Genomic DNA, 20944 nt, shown 5'->3' on the forward strand with positions numbered 1-20944 from the left:
AATAATTCTAGACAAGATAGATTCTCGTCTTGTTCCGTTCGCTTGGATTCTATAGGTTAATGATAAATGATATGGTGAAAAAAAAAATTGTTGAGATAGAAGGAAATGATTTTTTTTTCATCTCATCTCAATATCTCAAGCTAATCAGAGTTGATTTCTTTTTATAATTTTTGTTTTAATGAATTTTTCATGTTTTTCAAATTTGTATTACCTATGAACATAGTTGAATTTTATTGCTTTTTTTTGTATAGAAAATATGTTTGCATTTTTGATGACGATAATAGTTTTTAAGGCAAAAAAAAAGCTTTACCTTGAAGATTTAACTAGCTACTTAAGAGATAGATAAGTATTTATAAATTAAACATTTAATGCAAATTATCAATTTCTTATAGCAATTTGAAAGTTTTTTTTTTTTGTTTACCTATATGAAAATTATCTTTATTTCGATGCGATTTATACGGCCACAAGAGAATTTATAGTTTGTTTAAAAAAAAAATTGTGAATTAATCAATTTTTTAACACCGAAGAATAAATGTTTTTTTTTTTTTCATTTAATCTTGTCTAGCAGCAAAAGTGCTATTTTATATAAAAAAAAAAAATGGAACATTCATATGATTTCATTTTGGTAGATATTCAAAAAAAAAAAAAAACCACAAACGAAAAAAAGTTTATATTATTGACTATTTAAGCAAAGTGGAACGAATTAATGGTAGTTAGAAGTAGATGATCTTTTGAGATATTTGGATAAGATTGATTTTGAATGTAAATTAAAAGCAAATAAAAATTGAAACGTTTTTTTTTTTTAATAAAATACGTTGATGTCTGTTTTAATTTTGCATTTTAGATAGGTATATGAATGAAACTATAAATTTTGCATGATTTTTAATTTTTTTTATTAGGTAGATGGATTTTAGAAAGGATCACAGATTTTTAACCTATGCAACTGCTAAGTAGAGGTTGTGAAATAGCTTTGCATAGTTTACCAAATATTTTAATAAATTAGATACAAATCGTGATAAAGAAAGTTCTTCGACCTCTTACCTAAATTAGTCTGGAAAAATCAAAGAATTAACTAATTCACTTAAAAACGATTATATACCTAGAAAAATTCAAATTTATTTTGAAAAAATATCATTTAATTTCTTCAAAGTAGAGAAAAGATAACGTAATGAGAAGGAATTTTTTGACAATAAATCAGGATGACTGCTTGTTAGAATTTTTTATTTGCTTATGTAGCACAAAACAGTCTAAAAACCTTGCATGCAAATGTTATTACAAATTGTGTACTTTTATGAAGCTTAATATGTATTCATTTTCTGAAAATTCTGGTTTAAAGAAAGAACAAAATAAATTTTCAAAATTCAAGCTTCTGGTTTGCCTTCAAACCGAAATACCTTTTGGGTAAGTGGCGCTGCACTACCTATGAAAAATTTGTTTAACATAACAAATTAATAAAAAGCTTAAAAGTTGTGTAAAAATTTTAAAGTAAGGTTAGGTATGTACTTTTTTTGAATCACGCCAAAGGAAATTACATATTGTAAAATGAAATAGATCACAAACAAACTAATTTTTGCACAACTAGCTATGAGTTATGAGAACTTATTTCATTTTAAAATACAAGAATTTATTTGTGTATCTGATGTCTGACAGTTTATAAGTTTTTGTAGTATCTAAAATTACGAAATTGTAGACTACCTACACTGAAAAAACTCATATTTTAAAGTTCTTGCCGCACCCACAAAGTCAGGGCCAAATTTAAGCGGTATCTAATTAGATTTGTTCGATTTAAAATTTACGAGAAATTTAGATTTGCTTCGAGTACGTACCTATGCTTAAATTAATGTCGAAGTGGAAGAAAAAAATTTCCCTTGAGTCAACTTTTTTTTACCCAAACAACATTGTCTTACTTATACTATACATAGACAAAAGGTCTAAATGTCCTCTTCCCAATAGGGTTAAAATTGACTGAGCTAGAATTTGCAACGGGTAGATCTTCATTTTTACACGTAAATTTAGATTTTTAGGTGAAATTGAAAAAAAAAAAAAAAACAATTTGATGTTTTACTATGTTGAAAAATTCCTTAAAAACGTACAAGGTCCGTATAATAACAGTCGACTCTCTCTAAATTGAACTGCCTCTCTAAGTCGAATTTCCCTCTTATTCGAACTTTTTGACGATTTTCATTTAAAGATTTTGAAGAAAAAGGATGATTTAAATATGTCTTATTTGAGCTTCAATCCACTTCGAAAAATGTTTAGTGTCCCGTGAAAATTCGACGTAATTTCTGAACTTTTCTGATCTGTGGAAGAAAAAGTCGAAAGGCCTTTGGCCTATAGTCCATTTTAAGAACACTATCTTCGGTGGTTCGACCTTAGAAAACTTCTATTTCCAGAATAGAATTTTAAGTGACATCTCATCAAACAGGTTTTAAGTTAGGTAATTAATAGTATATTTTAGAGGTATTGAAAGTTTATACGAAAAATACAACATTGTTTTGTTTACTTTATATCAAAGTTAAAAACAAAAGCTTTAGTGTTTAATTAAATAATCTCACTTCGACATAACTGAAATAACTATCAAAAACTGCCATTGTCAGTTAAAAATGATTATGTAAAATTGTTGAACGTGCTTAATTTTCATTTTCCACTTTTTTAAAGGTGTCAAAAAGACAGTGGGATACAAGAATATCAAATAATTTTACATTTTTAGAATAAATTAATATATATGGATGACATTTAAAATGGTTTCATCTTTTTAATTTTGTTTTTGTAAAATTTGTGAGTTCCACGATTTTTTTAAGAGAAACCAAATTAAGGGGACAATATTTGAAAGGAAAATATATAGATATTCCAATTTGGGAGGATTTTTTTTTTAAGGAATCATTGTTTTTTTTTTTTCTCTATATGGATGGACACAAACCTGATGAATAAAATATGTGGTCATGATTGTAGCCCATAAAAGCATGTCGCTCAATGTCCTCCTTTTCGTATTTTTCTTGCAATGCCTGAATCTCTGATAATCTAATTGACGAACCTTTAATGCGTGAAATGAGAAACAAACAAACAAACAAAAATCTGCAGTTAGGTTCGTTATAAATAATTACAAAAAATTAATTATAATAAAATTAAAATATTTATAAAATAAACAAAAAAAAAAAAAAACATATAGGTTTAAACATTTTACAAAATGAAAATAAAAATTACAAAAAATTAAATGGAAAACCTAACCAATTAACATATACCTAAGAGAACTTTAAAGATTAATTTGTAAACTTCAGAAGTTAGATTCTATGAATCTTAAAAACGTATAGTTTTCCCGTGAGAGGAAGTTTAGAAAGTGTTATACAAAAATTCACCCACTTTTCTTAAACATACCTAATTTAAGTTTGGTTTTTTTAAAAATATCAACGAAATTGGAAATAGCTTACTTTTCTTGCATTGGAGTTTTTTTTTTAATAAAAAGTTGAGTAATTTCTGATTAGAATCAAAGGTAAAATCACTTTTTGTTATTTATAATCTCTCTAGAAAATATCTCCAACCTTAAAAATTTGTGTACCTACCTAAATGTGAATGAAAATCAACTCACGAACTTCTTTCTAAATTAATGACATGAAATTAGTCTGCATATAAAATAGATAGATATAAGCTAAAGACGAAAACCTTCAAGGCTATAAGTTCATTTATATGTCGTACACATGTATAAAAAAAAGTACACATAGAGATTCAAATAATGTTCTTAGAACATCCTGATGAAAATCCAGACGAAAAAGTCAGTGTTTGCCCCTTAACCCATACAAAATATCCCTTAACATTAAAGGGCTTATATACCATATACGAAAAAGTACAAACGCCACCATAAAACACCATTAAATCCATTAGACGAAAGCGAACGAACCATTTTACGTGAATTGTTCTTATTTTTTCTGCAAAAAAAAAAAAATACCTTCAAACTATCCAGAATAATATCCTGACAAAGACACAAAACGACATAAAGACGACGGCAACTATATACATACAAACAGTCTCTATCGTACAGATACATGAGAAAGCTATGTAGGTATTCCAAGCATGGAACATGGATAGTGGGAATTTCCATCACGAAGGACTTTTCAGTGAAATGTCTTGCATTTTTGTTGGAAGTCTCTACGTGAACAACCCAAGCATTCTCGTAGATCTATTCTATAGGTTGAGTTTGTTTATTTGGAGCTTTGTCTTTCACTTCGAGTTCAAACGATGAAAAAAGAAAAAATATAAAAAAAACATACAAGGATTTTCTGCTGATATCGCAAATTAGAAAACATACAAAAACCATCTCTCTTCTTTTTCTCTTTCTATCTGTGCTGTGGATCTGGCCTTGTGTAATGTGTACCTCAAAGCAGACTCGTAGATATAGCTTAGCTATATGCTCTATGTGTGCAAAGAATTCACAAAATATCCATCAGATATAAAATCGTACACGAAATATAGCAGAAATGAACAACCAAATGCACCATAGACCACCATATAAGCTTTATCCAGAAATCTATCCTACATGGCTGGATTTGATATTCAATTAGTTTCAGGTGAACACTTTTTTTTGCAGTGGAAACTTCTACGTATTCTACAAGTTACACAATCTTAAATTGAAAAACTTGAAATATACCTTAAAACACCTGTGGGGATCTGTTGCCAGCCACCAGTGTAGGAACTAGGAAGTACCGCAATCTCAGTCTGAAATTTCCACATAGTTGGCTTTAAAAAGTTCTTAATTTTTTTGTAGGCATGGTAGAAATATGATTCTAGCGTCATATAAAAGGTGAAATAATAAGGTTTCAGATGATATAAAATTTATTATAGGTTGTCATTTAAAAAAATGGATTTAAAATTGATGGAAGAAAAAAAGTTCGATTTTTTCGATTTTTTTTTTCAAGAAAAGTTATTTTTTAAGGTTTCACTTCTACCAAGTGTGAATTGTACACATGGTTTTTTTTTTATTTCAGGGCCTAGGGGAGAAAAAGAAGGTTAAAAACTTCGTTAAGATATAAAAAAAGACACAATCTTAATCAACAGCACACAAATGGATTGCTCAGAAGCTAAGTGAAAACCTGGAGGTCTACTTATCAATATTGTTAATTTCTGATTCACCTTATTTGGCTAAAAGACAAGAATTATTTGTTAATTTTTGACCCATGAAGTTTAAGTGCACAGTGGATTTGGGCCATCTTTCAATTTGAAAATACAGCTATGGGCCTAGTTCGATAAAACCAACTCCGTCCCTGAATGAGCACCCAACATGCGATTCTAGTTTGATAGTGAGAACGATGATGTTCTGACTACAAAACACATCCGTTTCTTGCATCGTGTAGAAAAGTTTTTTTTTTTTCTTTATTATTAGTTTTTTTTTTTTTTAATATTCTGTTGACGTTTCATTGGAAGAGACTTTTTCGCTATATGTCGTTGGTTGTCCCTGCTGCGGTTGCATATACACTTTTAGAATTCATAATTAAGTTTGCACAAAGTCTATATAATATCCTCTATACCATAGACGATAGGGCTGTCAAATGTAAACGTTAATTTAAAGTTAAAACAAAAGAATTATACCAAAAAAAGAACAAAAAGGGAAACAAACAAAAACAAAAAATCGTGCTTTTTTATTAAAAAAAAAAAGTCTTCTAAGATACTATCCTATGGATGATAAAAATTTTTGTTTGCCGAAAAGTTTTTCGTTTTAACCAATTAAAATAAATTCAATTTATTATTCGGAATAAATTTTGTTAGATTTATGATATGTCTTCACATTCGTTGGATTGTTTTAGTTAAGTTTTTTTTTTTTCATTTTCTGTGTGTGTGTGAATGTTTGTGTGGGTTGAGAAAGATAAACGTGGTGATTAGATGACAAAGATAACAAAGAAAATACAACAAAATGTATAAAGATATATCTAGATATTATGGCATTATTATGGGACATTCAAATCGAGATTAATGTTTGTTTGAAGTTTATATGGAATAAATTAGTTGAGGTTCATTTTTTGTTTTGTGAGAAGTATGTGATCATATGAATGGTTGAGATTTATGAAATAAATTTTTGTTAAAATTTAATTTTGTCCTTCTTTGGAATTCAAATTCTAGGATAAAGTTAAAATGTTCTTACAAGTTTTTGAAAATACTGGATTTGCTAATTTAAAATTTATGTAACTGATGTTTTCAAACTATTCAAAAGCTACATAACACAAAAATCGTTTTCCAAAAACCTTCAACAATTTGATACAGGGAAAATAAAGCAGTTAACTAAAATAGCCAGAATTCCAGTGAAATGCACATTCCATTTTCATTGTCACTGGTGAAAAATCTGTCTTTTTTTGGCATTATAGGTGACATTTTCAAAATTTTGTGAAATAATTGTAAATTTGTTGCTTTAAAATTTTATCAAAAAAATTAATTTTTGGGTTAATACCTATAATTTTCTTTTTGGTAAAATAGGTAAACAAATTAATTTTTTTTTCTACAAATTAAAAAAAAAACTAAACATTTAAATTAGGTTAGGTTAACGTGGCTATCAGCAGGAGAGCTGGTACACTTAGACCATAATTGGTCCATTGTGATACCACAAAACATTTAACATTTATATTAAAAATTTAAATAATGTAAGATTTTAATTCAAGTAAAAGGCTCAGAAAATACACGTCTTCATTCCATAAGAAGAACTTTTATCTGAATTTAAGAAAACTTAATTCTTTTTTTTTGCGTTACGAACAAGAACCTTGTTGTTGTTAAGTAAAAAGTAAAAAGAGCGTTTCCAAAAGAGTAATTTAGAAAAATTGTTGGTAAGCAAATCAAGTTCAATATAAATATAAGATATCACGCAACAACTAATAGTGGACGGTTTGAATCTTTCAAAAATTTGTTTGTCACGCTAGTAAAGTAACTCAATACCCTTTATTCAGGCCATTAATTCAGCCCTTTTCAATTTTTCATTTTTTGTTTTTATGTTTTGAAATCTTTTTACAAATTTGAATAGAAACGTCAAAATGTCCTTGGTGCAGTAAATGTTTGAAGTGATATAAATGTACTTTTTTGCTAAAAACTTTAATTAAGGTTATCATTTCAGCAGATTAGGCTGCAGCTCAAGAGAAACAAAGGCCATGTCGGATTATTTTGATTTCACGATTTCTAACTTATATGCAGATCGCTCCCAAACAAAAAACGACTTATCTTAGAAAAAATTTCGAATCTGCGTGTTTTTTTAAATCATTTCACGAATAAAAAAAAATACAAATGTGACGGAACAGGATAATTTGGTAGCTTAAACAAGTAGCTAAAAATCAAAAGAAAAACTTCCCTTGTGAGCCCACCAACCTAAATGCTTTTAAAAATATTGATATGTTATCAATTTTACTCCATAGTCATATATCTTGAGCTTAAAGCATTAAAATTTCAATTTGATTTTTTACCTCAATGGAAATTTCGCTACTTGACAAGGATGTACCCAATTCCATTGTAATATTTTGAAAATAATTTCAAATTACCTGCCAATCACATATTATTCCCCATATACCCCACATCAGAAAATCTTCACATAAAATGTAAGAAAATAATTTAAAAACAAATTGGATTCCTTTACAATTGTTTTGGTCCATAAAATTGGCGCCATTCCAGACATCTGCCCTCTTTCAAAATATGCGAACTTTTAGCTCTCAATGCAGCAGAAGAATCAAAAGCTAATATCTCCCTTTTTTTTCCTCTCAACAAAAAAAATAAATATAAGCTACATTACCCAGGAATGTATGTGTATAGTATATGTTTAAAAGATGGAAAAAAAAAGAAAACCTTCACACCAAAAAGGACGAACATTGTGCTACTTTGTGTCGTCCAAAAATCTAACATGGTCCAGTTGATTCTATACTTCTCCTTTGACTATAACTATAACCGGAGTCGGACCATTGATTCTTTCTTTCTCAATTTCAATTGTTCTATTTTAATACGCATTCTTCTATATACCAAAAAAAAAGGAGAAGAAAAAAAAAACTAAGGACAAAAACGAAGAACTCTTTCCATTGTCCTTCCTAAAAATTTAGTGTTTTTACGAGCATAACTCGATTCTACTATTATTATTATTTGCTCAATACTTTTTCTCTGGAAGGGAAAACATTTTTGAAAAGAAATAAAAATGAAACAAAAAAAACTTTATTTTATAAAGTTGAGTGTCAGGGATGATCGATTTTTTTTTTCCAAACTTTTTTGAAAAGATTGTTATTATTTTAATATCCTTCTGACACCATCGACCGCATAAAATTAGGCGCTAAATTTATGTTTCCCATTTAGAAATTATAAATAGTCCTTTTGGCAGCGTGAAAAATCGAAACAACTAATCTCTTAGATTGCAAATGAAAGTAATATCATTAAATTCGTTGGCTGTTTCTGACAAACGTCGCTAACAAAAAGACTTCCTTTATTCCCCCACCACAACAATGTCAAAGTTCTGTGCTAAATTTATTGCACTTTCACTCCACGTTATACAAAGCGTTATGCGAGCTGCCATTGCTGCTTGCTCTTAGCTGGCCTATGGGTCCTTGTTTGCCTTGGTTAGGTATAGATACCTTCCTACCTACTTGTTAAACTTTCTTTTATTCGTTTGTAATTTTGGTTTTTTGTTTTTTTGTTTCAGGGTTGGTTTTTGTTGGTCCTTTCTTCCAACAGACTTCCTATTCACTCTATCTATTGGTAACCTCTATTTCTTTCGAGCGTTTGTCAAGCTCCAAAAGACACATAAACCACCCACAAGATTAAAAGCCCAATATAGACAATGGAAATTGAGGGTGAACTGTGTGTTTTGTTGGAAAACAAAAGTAACAGCAGCTGCGAACCACCCCATTCGACAGAACTCACCCCCTCTGGGTTATATACCAGAGATCCTTTAATCTACTTTGCCGCATGGAAGGCAAATGTTTTCTCTATAAGATTTTTTTTTTTTTTGTTCTTCTGTTTTTTTGTTTTAGTCGTCTAATGGCCAAAAACGAGAAAGATAAAGCTTGCGATGTAGACAACAACGCGGCAGGCAGAATTCTACGAGGGGGTGGTTGGTTTTGGTAGCTGCTGCCGCTTATACAATTTATGTTTATTAAATTTATTTAAATTTAATCAGACCCCTTATCAAGGTAATATATTGCATTTGGCATGGTTCTGTATGAAATTTGTACAAGTCCTCGTTGTTACCTACTACAAGCTATACCACCTATAGATTTCTACCCTCTTTTGTTTTTGGCGATAGAAATTTTTTTTTTTTGGGCTGTGAATATGGAATGGAGTGGGTTTGTATAAGGAGAAGGAGTATATCTGTTTATGCTATAATCGCCATGAAATAGAACAAGGGTGGTATGCTGCCAACTGCCATTAAATGCAGGAAGAAATGCTAATTGCCCATGATCCTCCTCGCGCACGCCCTTATTTTTTTTTTGTTTGTTTTTGTTGTTGTAGGTAGATATAATTGTTAGTGTGTGTTTGTGTAATTTTGCATACACATAGACAACCCTTGGCATTTTGACTTTTCTTCTTTTGAAACTGAAAATATCTATAAAAACCTTTCTTTTTGTTCATTTTTTTCTTCTTAGTTATTTCTAGTATCTGGTAAAAAGTATGCGACCCAACTAACCTCCCTTATTGCCAGCATACCACACACAAAATCATCTCACCAACCAACAAGAGAGAGAGAGGATATACCTAATATCTCCTGGGAGAAATTCATTCTAATCAAAGATAAAGGATACGAATTTTTCGATTCAATGAATTGTTGTTAAATAATTCTCGCGTGCAAAATGTTACTCTTGGGTGTAATTTTCTAAATGCCATATCTTGTTTTTTTTTATAATGAAAATTTATAGAAATGTATAGGTTTATCTTTTAGAATGTATCTAAAGTCAAAGGTGTATAAAAACAAAAGATAGCTATATCTAAAGCTATACATTCTTGATTTCTTGTTATTGTTGTTGTCTTTTTTTTTAAGGGATTTTTTTTTTTTGTAAGATATCAGGGTGGATCTATAGATCATTGACATTATTTCTGTTTTTTTTTTTTTTTTTTTGGTTCAGTGAGGCTTTTTTCCATTTTTTGTTTTTGCGAACAGATGGCTTCAGGGGGTGTTAGAAAAGATGTTGCTGATTTTTTTATTTTTTTTAGGTAGGTAATGAAAAATTGAAAACCAATTTCACACTTGTACGATATTTTCCTATAAAATTAATTTATTTTCAATGTGAAAATTAGAAATTTATTTAGGCGTTGATGATTCACTATAACTTTTCACACAAATACAATATAAATAATGATAAGTAAAGTTCCTATTCCTTTTCAATTTTTGTATCAATTTGGTAGAAGTGGAATAAAGTTTAAGTATAGGAACAAATACAGAAGTTATTGAGGAGTTTCATCATTCAAATGCACAGAAGTTTTTGCCAACTACATCTAAAAGCAGTTCATCTACAAATCTGGTGTTTGCGGAAGAAGTCGTAACTTGTATCCAACAAGCTTCAAACTAAAATTCTGAAAGAACTACGTACTTTAGGTATAAGTACGTAGTTAGGAAACCGATAACCAAGAGGAGTCGCACTCCTTAAACAGTTACCTGCAATAATGTGTTCCAACGATTTCCAGGCGAATTAGTAAATGAAGATCAACTTTGTTTTGCACCGATTCCATACTCTATTCAAAAAGTCAAAGAAACTGCTAAGGTATAATTACAGTAAAAAGTTACATAGACTAAACAACAGCAATAGTTTTTATCAGAAGGTAAACTGAAGCTCAAATTTTTCGAAATACGGTTTTGTTAGTCACAGAAATTGTTCAAATATTGTCTAGAAGAATTATGCGGTGACATCTGGTATACCTACCTACTCTTAAAAGAATCGAAAAGTTGTCAAAACTCAGAGTTTTTATGTGACGAATCATATTAAAGCCATTCTAGAAGTAATTCTGTGAAGTCTTTTGCTTAAAGAAGTTTCTGATAAGTTCTGTCGCTGATGGTTTTGGTTATTTTTGCTGAAAAAAGGTATATTGCTATATTATTCTTCATCTGAAACATTCTGAAGTGATAAAATATTTTACTTTTCAAAAGTTGAACATTAAGTAGATAAGTGAGAACATCCTGTTTGTTTTGAGACTAATCCATATTCTTGTTTAAAATTTCATCATGTGACAACTATCCATTTTTCCAATTGCCATTTCCGAAAGTGTCATTTTGAAAGAAGTATCGATGCAGAATGGCTTCGTTTTTTCTGTTAGGGTATAGATGTCTAGGACCTAATCTCTACTATCAGAAATACAGTACCTAGGTACTTGAATATTATTGTATTGCTTAACCTTTGACTTTCGTTTGTATGATCTCATCGAGTATCAAATCATGCCCTCTTACGTTCAACATAGTATTCCCACATAATTTCTTTTACATTGTATTGAAAACTTGTAAAGGAACCCTTTAACAGAGATATTGAAATAGAATCAAAAAAATTTAATTTGAAGTGTTATTTATGTAATGCACTTTAATCTCAAAAACCCATTAAATGATAAGACTTCATCCAACAAAAAAAGCGGCACATTCTTTGAAAAAACAGAAAAACAGAAGAAATTGTAGGTATCGATTTTCTTCATTTTGAGCTCAAATTCGATTGAAAATAATAATCAATGTCACAAATGCCCATGTAAATTGTTTCTTCATCAAAGAAAGTATAGTTTTTTCGGTCCACGCGCAAACAGAAAAGACTGTGCCCCGAGATAGTATTTTAGTACACCACACATCCACCTCTTTGTATGGTATTAAAAAGTTATTTATGACCATAAGACAGATTTTAATTTCCGATTTTGTGTTTTTTGTTGTTGTTGTTGTTATTTTTACTTCTATATGTTTGATTCACCCTTTTATATTGTATATCGTTGGTCATGAAAACGTTTACAATCAACCAAGTTAGGGATATAGAATAAAGACGGCTTCTTTCGCAATAACATACATTTTAATGTTGATTCAATGAAGTGTTTGTGTAGGTAGAGATATATTTGGGGGTTGTTATACCTTTATAGACGATACCGACCGCTATATAGATAAATAGCTTAGATATCTCGCGTTGCATCACGGTAATCCTACCCGCCATTAACATAAACATGAAGGGTTCAAATGGCTAAAAATGAATTTTACCATCCCTTTTTTTTTTTTTGAAAATTTGGGGTAGTTTATACACATCCCTTTGTCCAGTAAACAACCCTTTTACAGAAATTTAACCTAAAAGGATTAAATCTGAAGAAATACAAAAAAAAAAAAAACCAACAAAAAACCCAACAAATAAACATAACTTTGATTGGATTATTGTCGCTTACCGCAGTTAGTTTCACGAGCGGAAAACGCGCTGTTATTCTCTTTGTGCGGTGTGCGGTTAAATCACTAAAATGATTTACTTACTTAAGTAATTGTTCTTTTATTTTTTTTTTTTTTAATATATGCAAACATATTGCATGTCTTAAAGTAATTTTAATACCATTATGACTGAACATATAAAAAAAATCACTTAAATCTACTACATTGTATGATTATGTGAACTGGAAAAATATAAATGCATAATAGTTGTTTGCTACTGTGATTTTGCATCATGATTAAATTTTAAAATCACATGCAATTAATGCAATTTTAATGTGAACATTAAATAAGCACTTTAAAAGTCGGTTAAAAATTAAAGATGCATGCAATATTTTTTATGAAGTATTGGACGTTCGTGATGCATTCAGAGTATATGGGTGGGCCATTGAACTTTTAAATGTGGTTATGGCGAATTAAGGCTTGGAGCGATTACCCTAATTGATAACCTTTTAAATTGAACTCATATAAATAATGCAAAATGACAATATTTATTTATTAATATAATTTCCCTCAATTAAATAGGTAAATGAAGTAAATCAAAACAAGGTTGACATCATCAAGAGATAGTGGCATCACTCTTTTAACAAGTTGATTCCAGTTTTCGTTAGTTAAGAAATGATAGATCAGTCTTTGAGTTTAAAGTTCGTTTTTTAAAAGAACTTTTAATATTCTTTTATCTTTCTCAGGCCCAGATATGAAGGTATCAGTGAAACAAGGTCCTTCCTATTCCTAGCATTTCTCTACCGAATGATATTCTCTATTATTACATTTCGAGATATCAAAATTTCTTTCTATAGACACGTTCGTTTGAATGTAATTTGAGCGCGAAATTCTCGCGGGTTTTCTATTTCCCCCGCAGCACGTTCCAGCAGAAGGCGATAAAAAAGGCATGTCGCAAAGTACACGATATGAAAACCCTTTTTTTTTTTCTTCCACCGCTCATAAGCGAAGATAAAAATCTATAAAAAAAAAAGGGGTCCATCGGTCGGAGGAAATTATTTCAATTCTTTTGAGTTCACTGTATAAAGTAGCTCGTAGCTCGTTACTCGTTCACCGCACACACAAAACGATTAACCATGTCAAAAAGGGTAAACAACAGAAAATGTATGAAAATAAACCAAAAAGTTTGTTACACTGACTGTACCCTCAAATGGCATCATTTAAATTGCATCAACAAAATAAAGAAACAAAACATTAAGAAGAAAAAAATTGATGTAGTTCAACAATTAAACTACAGATGGCAAGTCATGTGCATAATAATAATGATGCCGTTTTGATTTCATACAAGCAATCTAAAAACGACATGTTGTGTAGGTGCTTATAGGAACTCGGACGTATTTGTGTTGTAAAGAGCCTTAGGGCTCATTTATATGGTAGAACATGGTCATTTTTCCTTGAGATTTTTAGTGCAATTTTTCATTAAAAATTTAAATTTTACTACAAAAAAAATAAAAAATGCCTGGTTGAAAAGCAAAAATCTTACTTAATTTTTTGGAGCCTTGAAATAGTGGCCAGGATGAAACACTTGAGAATCCAAATTATTTTTCGCCAAGCTTTGGGGTTTAATTGGAGAATAGCCAACTACTTTTTGTGCTAGTCCCTCTTCGGGAAATTATTACACTTAAGTATTTCAGATACAACTAAAATTAACCCTCTGTCGGCACACGGGTGCGAATTTGGCAGGACAAAAATGAAAAGTGGTCACAGAAAAGTGTCTTTATAAGGGTGAAAATACAAATTTTTGGAATTGTGAGTACAGTATTCGAATTCCTTGGAAAATTCTACATCAATTTCATATATGATTCTATATAAAATAGTGGGACCGAAAAAAGTTCTAGCGCCATGAAAAAGTATACACCAAATTCGCAAAAAAGAGGTGTGCCTACAGAGGGTTAAGATTATTGTAGTGTTAAAACTGTTAATTTCACATATAGTTGTTCGTTTTTCAGCTGCTAGAGTATTTTGAGTAGATATGTGTCATGACTTTTTATTTGATAGTCCATTGCTAAGGTTCGAAGGTTAAACCGAAATATTTTGAAATTGGAACGTTTGTTAAATTTTGATTCCAAGAAAAATGTCTCTCCAAAATTTAGCCAAGCTTTAATTTAGGAAAGAATTTTCCAGCTTTTAACATTAGGTAAACAATTTTTTTTTTTCTTCTGAATTATTTTTGAACTGAAGAAAGGTTTCTTAGGACGATAAAAGTCTGCTCAGAGTTGTAAAGCATAAACTGTGTGAAACTCTCGAAGTTACGAAAAAAATCATAAGCTAATGGTCAGTTTAATTTACCTACTAACCACCACTTAAGTTTATACGGATATTAAGGTTGTTGCCACTTCTACATAGGAGTTTTCACTAAATTTTCAAATCTTCTACTTCAAAACATCCCTAAAATTGAGATTAAAATTAGTTTTTAAAAATGATTTAGAAATTATTGTATAAAAACATGAATTATTGTAGGAACTTTAGAAAAACTGAATTCTTTCGCAGCTCTAGAATGGGTCCCTGATTTTTTTTTTATTCACAATTTTTAGCGGATTGGCTCTTTATTTCAGTTACATACTTGGTTAAATCGCTGCACTAAAGGGTAGCTATCAATACAAAAAAAAGCTGATCAAAAGTCTAAAATAAAAAAAATGAAGCATAACATGAAAATTTAACTGTCACTGAATCATGTGACAACCATATTTACCACGCTATGTTGACTCGTTACTTTTATTCTAAGTCAAAAGTTAGTGCTTGTAGGATCGATTTTTTTGGTGACTTTGTTAAAAGGTGTTTTTAAAATTCCTTTTTTTTTTTTTATTTTGAAAAGTTTTTTTCTGTCTTTAGATATAAAGGTATTAACTTTATTTAAAGCACATTTTTTCAATTTAGCAATTTTCTTTTTTAATTTTGATTTTATTTAAGGTAAGTTCAAAATGTTTTTTTTTTATACTAAAGCTGAAATAGAAGCATTAACAAAAAAGTAATATAGTAGCCCTTGATGGTACCTATCTAGAAACTTAGTAAAACATAATTTTTGCAGTATTTTTTTCTATCAAACAAGGGAATAAAAAGTTCCGCCATTTTGTTTTATGATTTGTTCTCCAGGTTAGTGGGTAAAAAATACATTACCCATTTTCGCTTGCAATACTTATTGGCTCCGAAATATGTTAAATTTTGACATTTATTGAATGGTCAGCAAATGTGAACTGGTGATATTGTTTAGTCAGCTTTAAATTTGTTTTGATTATTTTGTTTGCTTTTGGGTCACTGTGGCGTATGTGTATCTTTTTTATGTTGAAATATCTTATTGGTTAATACAAATTGTAAAAATTCATTGCACTTTTTAAGAACCTTTTTCATTTAATAATACCAACTTTTTGGGTCAAATACCCCCATCTGTGCCGTCGTATTTCTCTGCCTCACTGTAAAAAGTCTCAAATAAAAGTGATTGAAATTGTGAAAAAAAGTGGAACTTTACAAAAAAAATTGGTTACCTCATTTAGAAAAATATTTTTCTTTGGTAGGTACCTATAAACCTCTTGGGGGCCTTAATGTGCCTCGCAAAAAAATGCGGCCCTGTTATAAAACTGGAAATAGAATCACTTCAGATATATTAGTATAACTGTATACTATTTGCAAAATATCTATCTTTTCATTCTGCATGTATAAGTAGGAAAAAAAAGTCATAACTAAAATCAGACAAACATTATAAACAATCAATCTTAGTTGGAAAAATTAAAAGCATTTTTATTTGTTTAACAACCAGTTGCTGTGCTGATATAAAACACAAATAGGTAAGACATCACCAATAGAGCAATCTGCATTTGAAAATAAATTCAATCGAATTAAATGGTACAATAGAAGACAGCAGCAATCGGCACCCACTATACAATACACTCGTCCATACATCAAAATTAATAATAATGCAAAATCAAAAAAGCAAAATTAAAACCAAAACAAAAAAAAAAAATGTATGAAGAAAAGCAAAAAAAAAAAAGAAAAACAATCAACAAATAATGTTGTTTTAAGACAACAAAAGCAACGTAATCGTAAATAGATCATAAAACGATCGTAAAAACAAATTTTACGACTCATGCGGTCACACGAAAAATGATCTCATTTATATTTTATAGCCGTTACGACGAGTATGAGTGTATAGAGAGATGTATGAATGTGTAGATGTAAATTTAGAGATAGTGTAGTAGAGAAGAAGCCCACCTAAAAACTATTACAAAACGTAACGAAGCCCATTGTGTTGTCTTGTCTAGGTTATTTTAAAGAGGGGCGAGTTACATTTGTTGTTGTTATTGTTGTTTGTAAGTGATTATAAAAAAGACACCCTGCATTTTTTGTTTTTATTGTTTTTGTTTTGGACTTTTGTTTAGAAATAAGCTTTTGAGTTATTTTCCTTTTTTATTGATTTAAAACGCGATAAGGAGGTGTTTTGTTTTTGTTTGTCTTGTTATTTTTAATCTTGTTGTAATTGTATGCAGGAATGTGTTTAAAGGAGTGTTATTAGGCGGAATTTAACAGTGTAAGGGCTTTGGAAAAGCAAAGGAAGTTTGTAACTTTGATGATTTATCAGCTAATTTGATTTATGAAAAATGCTTTGAACAAATTTTCTATAAGCCAAGGAAAAGAGTTAAATAATTCGTGAGATAAATACACACAATCGGTTAAATACTTGCAGCTTACAGTAAAATAGACAGAAGTCATTAGACATTAATAAGACTGGGATTCGAGCTTTGAGGGTTTTGAAAATATTTCGTTTCATTTACTTCCGAATAATATTGAATTTCCGCTAATGTGCAATTTGTTGATAATTACTCCGAGATAGCTGAACTTGGCCTGGCAAATATGAACAAAGTTGAAAAAATCATTATGATAGTTCATCTCCTTGTCGAAATTAAAATTTCCATCTTTGCAGTTTCAATAAAGCCTAAAAAGAAGCTTAAATTAGCTTGTATAAGGCTTTATAGAAGCTGAAATACTAACTGGATGTAATTCTAATAAAATGGTGACCCATCCAGATAGCTGATTAAATAATAAATACTTTAAAATGATTACACTGGCCAACAAGGTTTTTGTTACAGACACCAAGATATACTTTTCTATAGGTTTTTTGGGTGCTGAGCTCGAATCCGAAGTCAGAACAATTCTATCACATCACGTTTTTGAGATAATCCTGTTAGAAAATCGAAAATGCCGCTTTTTACCAATTTTCGAGATTATTTCTTAGCTTTTGGTTATTTGTTTTAAATAAATTTGTAACGGTTTCTAATAGAATTAAATCTTGTCTTTCTAAATCCGTTTAAATCTTTTAAAAATCTCTTTTCTTCTTTGAGAAATCTGAAATTGAAATCAACGTGTTTGGTATATCTCATGTTTATTTACTTTTAATAGCGAATCTCGAAAAGTTCTTTGCCAATCGCTTTCAAATTTTGACACAACGTTCCATTTAGAATCTTGAAAGTTTTTATATTTTCGAAGGTGGTGAATCGCGGTGAGATACATCAAAGCGTGACCGTGTCAGATAGTTATTCTAAATAATTACTAGTGAGAAAAATATAATTTTTTTCTTGTTAAAAACAAGATAAGAACTTACTGGAATGTAAATGAAACGTTGTGTCAAAATTTGAAAGCAATTAGCTGTGTTTTTTTGGTATTGCTATCCGTATCCGCAGTTGGCGTTTACATGCATTACAAAAACAACACGCAGCTGCCGATAGGAATAGAAGCTAAACAAAGCTGCGGATAGAAATTTGATGAAGTGTATAAATTAATGTTTTCCTTTCTCTTGGTGCGTGCATATGAATTTTTGGTCAATGTTGATATTTGGGAAATCCTACTGCGGATAGCTTTGCCAAAAAAACACGCCTATTGGCAAAGAACATTTCGAGATTCACTATTAAAAGCAAATAAACATGAGATATACCCAACACGTAGATTTCAATTTCAGATTTCTCAAAGAAGAAAAGAGATATTTAAAAGATTTAAACGGATTGAGAAAGACAAGATTTAGTCTTATTAGAAACCGTTACAAATTTATTTAAAACGAATAACCAAAAGCTAAGAAAACTTGGACTCTCGACGAATGGGAAAAGAGGCTGAACAAATTAAAAACCCAAAATGATTATGTGCCTTTTTTCTTAACGAATACACCCATCAATGCTGATGTCTCCTGGATCCGTAAATTTTTTCTTCGTAGTTTTAAGCTTAATATTGGTGAATGTTATAAATTAAAAAAATTTAGTTTTAAGATTTTTATTCCTACCCGTTATCAATGGTTATTTTGCTCATCTTTTCAATATATTTACTTAGGCAAATTTAAAATCTCAAAATGGATTAATAAACAAAATCATAAACACCCAAAAAATGTATCAGAAAGAAAAACTGTATCCAATTCTAGAGCCGAACCTCCTAATTCCAACCCCAATAACTCTCCCCAAAAATCAACTGCTCTGTTCCGAAAAAATCCATCAGTCCCACAAAGCACCACTAAACCACTTCGTTCAAACCTACATAAAAGCACTTCATCTGGCGGGCATTATAACAACTTCATACACTCCCACACCTTAAATCCTGCCTCTCAGTCCTCTATCCCATCACCTACTATACCTGTTTCGAACCCTTCCAACTCTATTTTATCTACCCCTATTTTTGATCCAATGTTCCCGCCTGAAGTCAAATTGGCTTCCAATTTTGTTAACCCCAAAAAAACAATTGATGCGATCGATGGTCGGTACCTAATGTCCAGATTGCGTGATACCAGACTGTATGAAAATGTACGTCTCTATCTTTCATACTTACATAATAAATCTGACTCTGTTTGCATAAATGGTAAAACTAAAACCAATGTAAGTGTATTAATAAAAAAAGAAGGTCTTCCAACTGATCCTGTTACTCTCAACAGAATCTATACTAGCTATCATGAAACTTTCAATATCTCATCTTCAACTGTTTCTAAGGACCTCGCAACATATGCTTCACACTTGAGTTCAAAAAGTTTGCCTTTCGTTACCCACAAGAAAAAGCCTCGTCTTTAACTGCAATCCACCTTCACAGTCTGTGTCTTTTGAAATTTCTACTTTGTCTGTATACTACCAAAATGTAAGAGGTCTTCGCACAAAAACATCAAGTATATTTCTTAACTCCCAAAACCTTCCTTATGATATTTTCGCTCTTACGGAAACAAATCTTTCTTCCAGTTTTCTTGATAATGAGTTATTCACTTCTGATTTTGTTGTCTTTCGTGCTGATGGTCAATCTACAGATTTCGCTCCCTCAGGTCGTGGTGTCTTATTCGCAGTGCATATCCGCTTAAACGCCTCCTTAGTCGATATCTCTAAATCGCCCTTTTTTGAATTCGTCTGCATAAAAGTATCTGTTTTTAATCGGTGTTTGTATTTTTTTTGTTGCTATATTCGCCCTTCACAACCCACTCATGTCTATCAAGAATTTGTAAACTCGGTTGATTCCATAATTGAAAGTGCAACATCAAGTGACGACTTTATTATTATCGGTGATTTCAATCTGCCTGATTTGCAATGGATCCCTTCTGAGGACGAATCTTGTTTTGTTCCTTCCAATGCATCTTCTGAAAAAGAATCTCTATTCTCAGACCGTCTACTTGAATCCGGCCTTTTCCAACTAAGTAAGGTCACCAATAATTTAGGTAGACAACTTGATCTTATCTTTTCCTCTGACCCTTGCAACTCCATCGTCTCCGAAAGCTCTCACCTCTTGTCCACCCTTGACCTCTATCACCCTCCTCTATCTCTCTTCATCTCTCTGGACCAAATAATCCCGACCATTGAATCAGAAAATCCCTCTCGTTTCAACTTCCGAAAAGCCGATTTCAACCAACTGAACGTGCTCCTAAACAAAATTAACTTCAACCTCTTTCTCAACTCACAAACCCCCATTGATGTAGCCCTTTCCCTCTTTCTCACTTCTATTTTCGATTGTATTATCCAATGTGTTCCATATACAGTTCAAAAAAGTTTTGTATCATCACCACCTTGGTATACAAAAAACTTAAGAACTCTTCGTAATATTAGAAATAAACTGTGGAAAAATTATATGAAGTTCCAGTCTCCCGTAAACTACGCTTACTACCAACAAGCATCTACTGATTTTTCCATTCTCTGCGAATCACTATACCATAAATATCTTGAAGAAATGCAGTCCAACCTCATCTGTCAACCAAAGCGTTTTTACCAATTTATAAATGTTAAGCGGAAATCTGATGGCCTTCCCTCCACATTCAATTGTAACAACACAACATCTTCTGACCCTCTTGTGATCGCCAATTTGTTTGCTAATTTTTTTAGTGAATCCTACAGCATCGATCAAATGAATCCTAATTTGGACTACCATAGATTTCTGTCCCTTTGCTCTAACACTTCCCTCCAGTCCATTGATATAAGTCCTCAGACTGTTAATCAAAAGATAATTTCATTAAAAGATGATTTTTCTCCTGGCCCTGATGGTATCCCCGCAATCTTCCTAAAAAAATGTGTTGATTCACTCTGCCTACCCCTTACCACCCTCTTCCGTCTTTCGCTATCACAAGCAGTCTTC

At 30.8% G+C, this 20944-nt stretch overlaps 1 protein-coding gene across 3 annotated transcripts in view; it reads right to left on the reverse strand.

Annotated features, from left to right (window-relative positions):
- Positions 1–20944, reverse strand: part of LOC129915557 (homeobox protein abdominal-A) — a 63017-nt gene that overhangs the window by 12923 nt on the left and 29150 nt on the right. For 2 of the 3 annotated variants that reach the window (XM_055995157.1, XM_055995156.1), the window contains one exon: positions 2921–3034. The exons of the other annotated variant lie outside the window; for it this stretch is intronic. In XM_055995157.1, the coding sequence (XP_055851132.1) occupies positions 2921–3034 (114 nt within the window). The remainder of the gene's footprint in view (positions 1–2920; positions 3035–20944) is intronic. 3 annotated transcript variants of the gene reach the window in all.

Source organism: Episyrphus balteatus, chromosome 3, assembly GCF_945859705.1.
Source record: "Episyrphus balteatus chromosome 3, idEpiBalt1.1, whole genome shotgun sequence".
In the NCBI taxonomy this organism is placed as follows: domain Eukaryota; kingdom Metazoa; phylum Arthropoda; class Insecta; order Diptera; family Syrphidae; genus Episyrphus; species Episyrphus balteatus.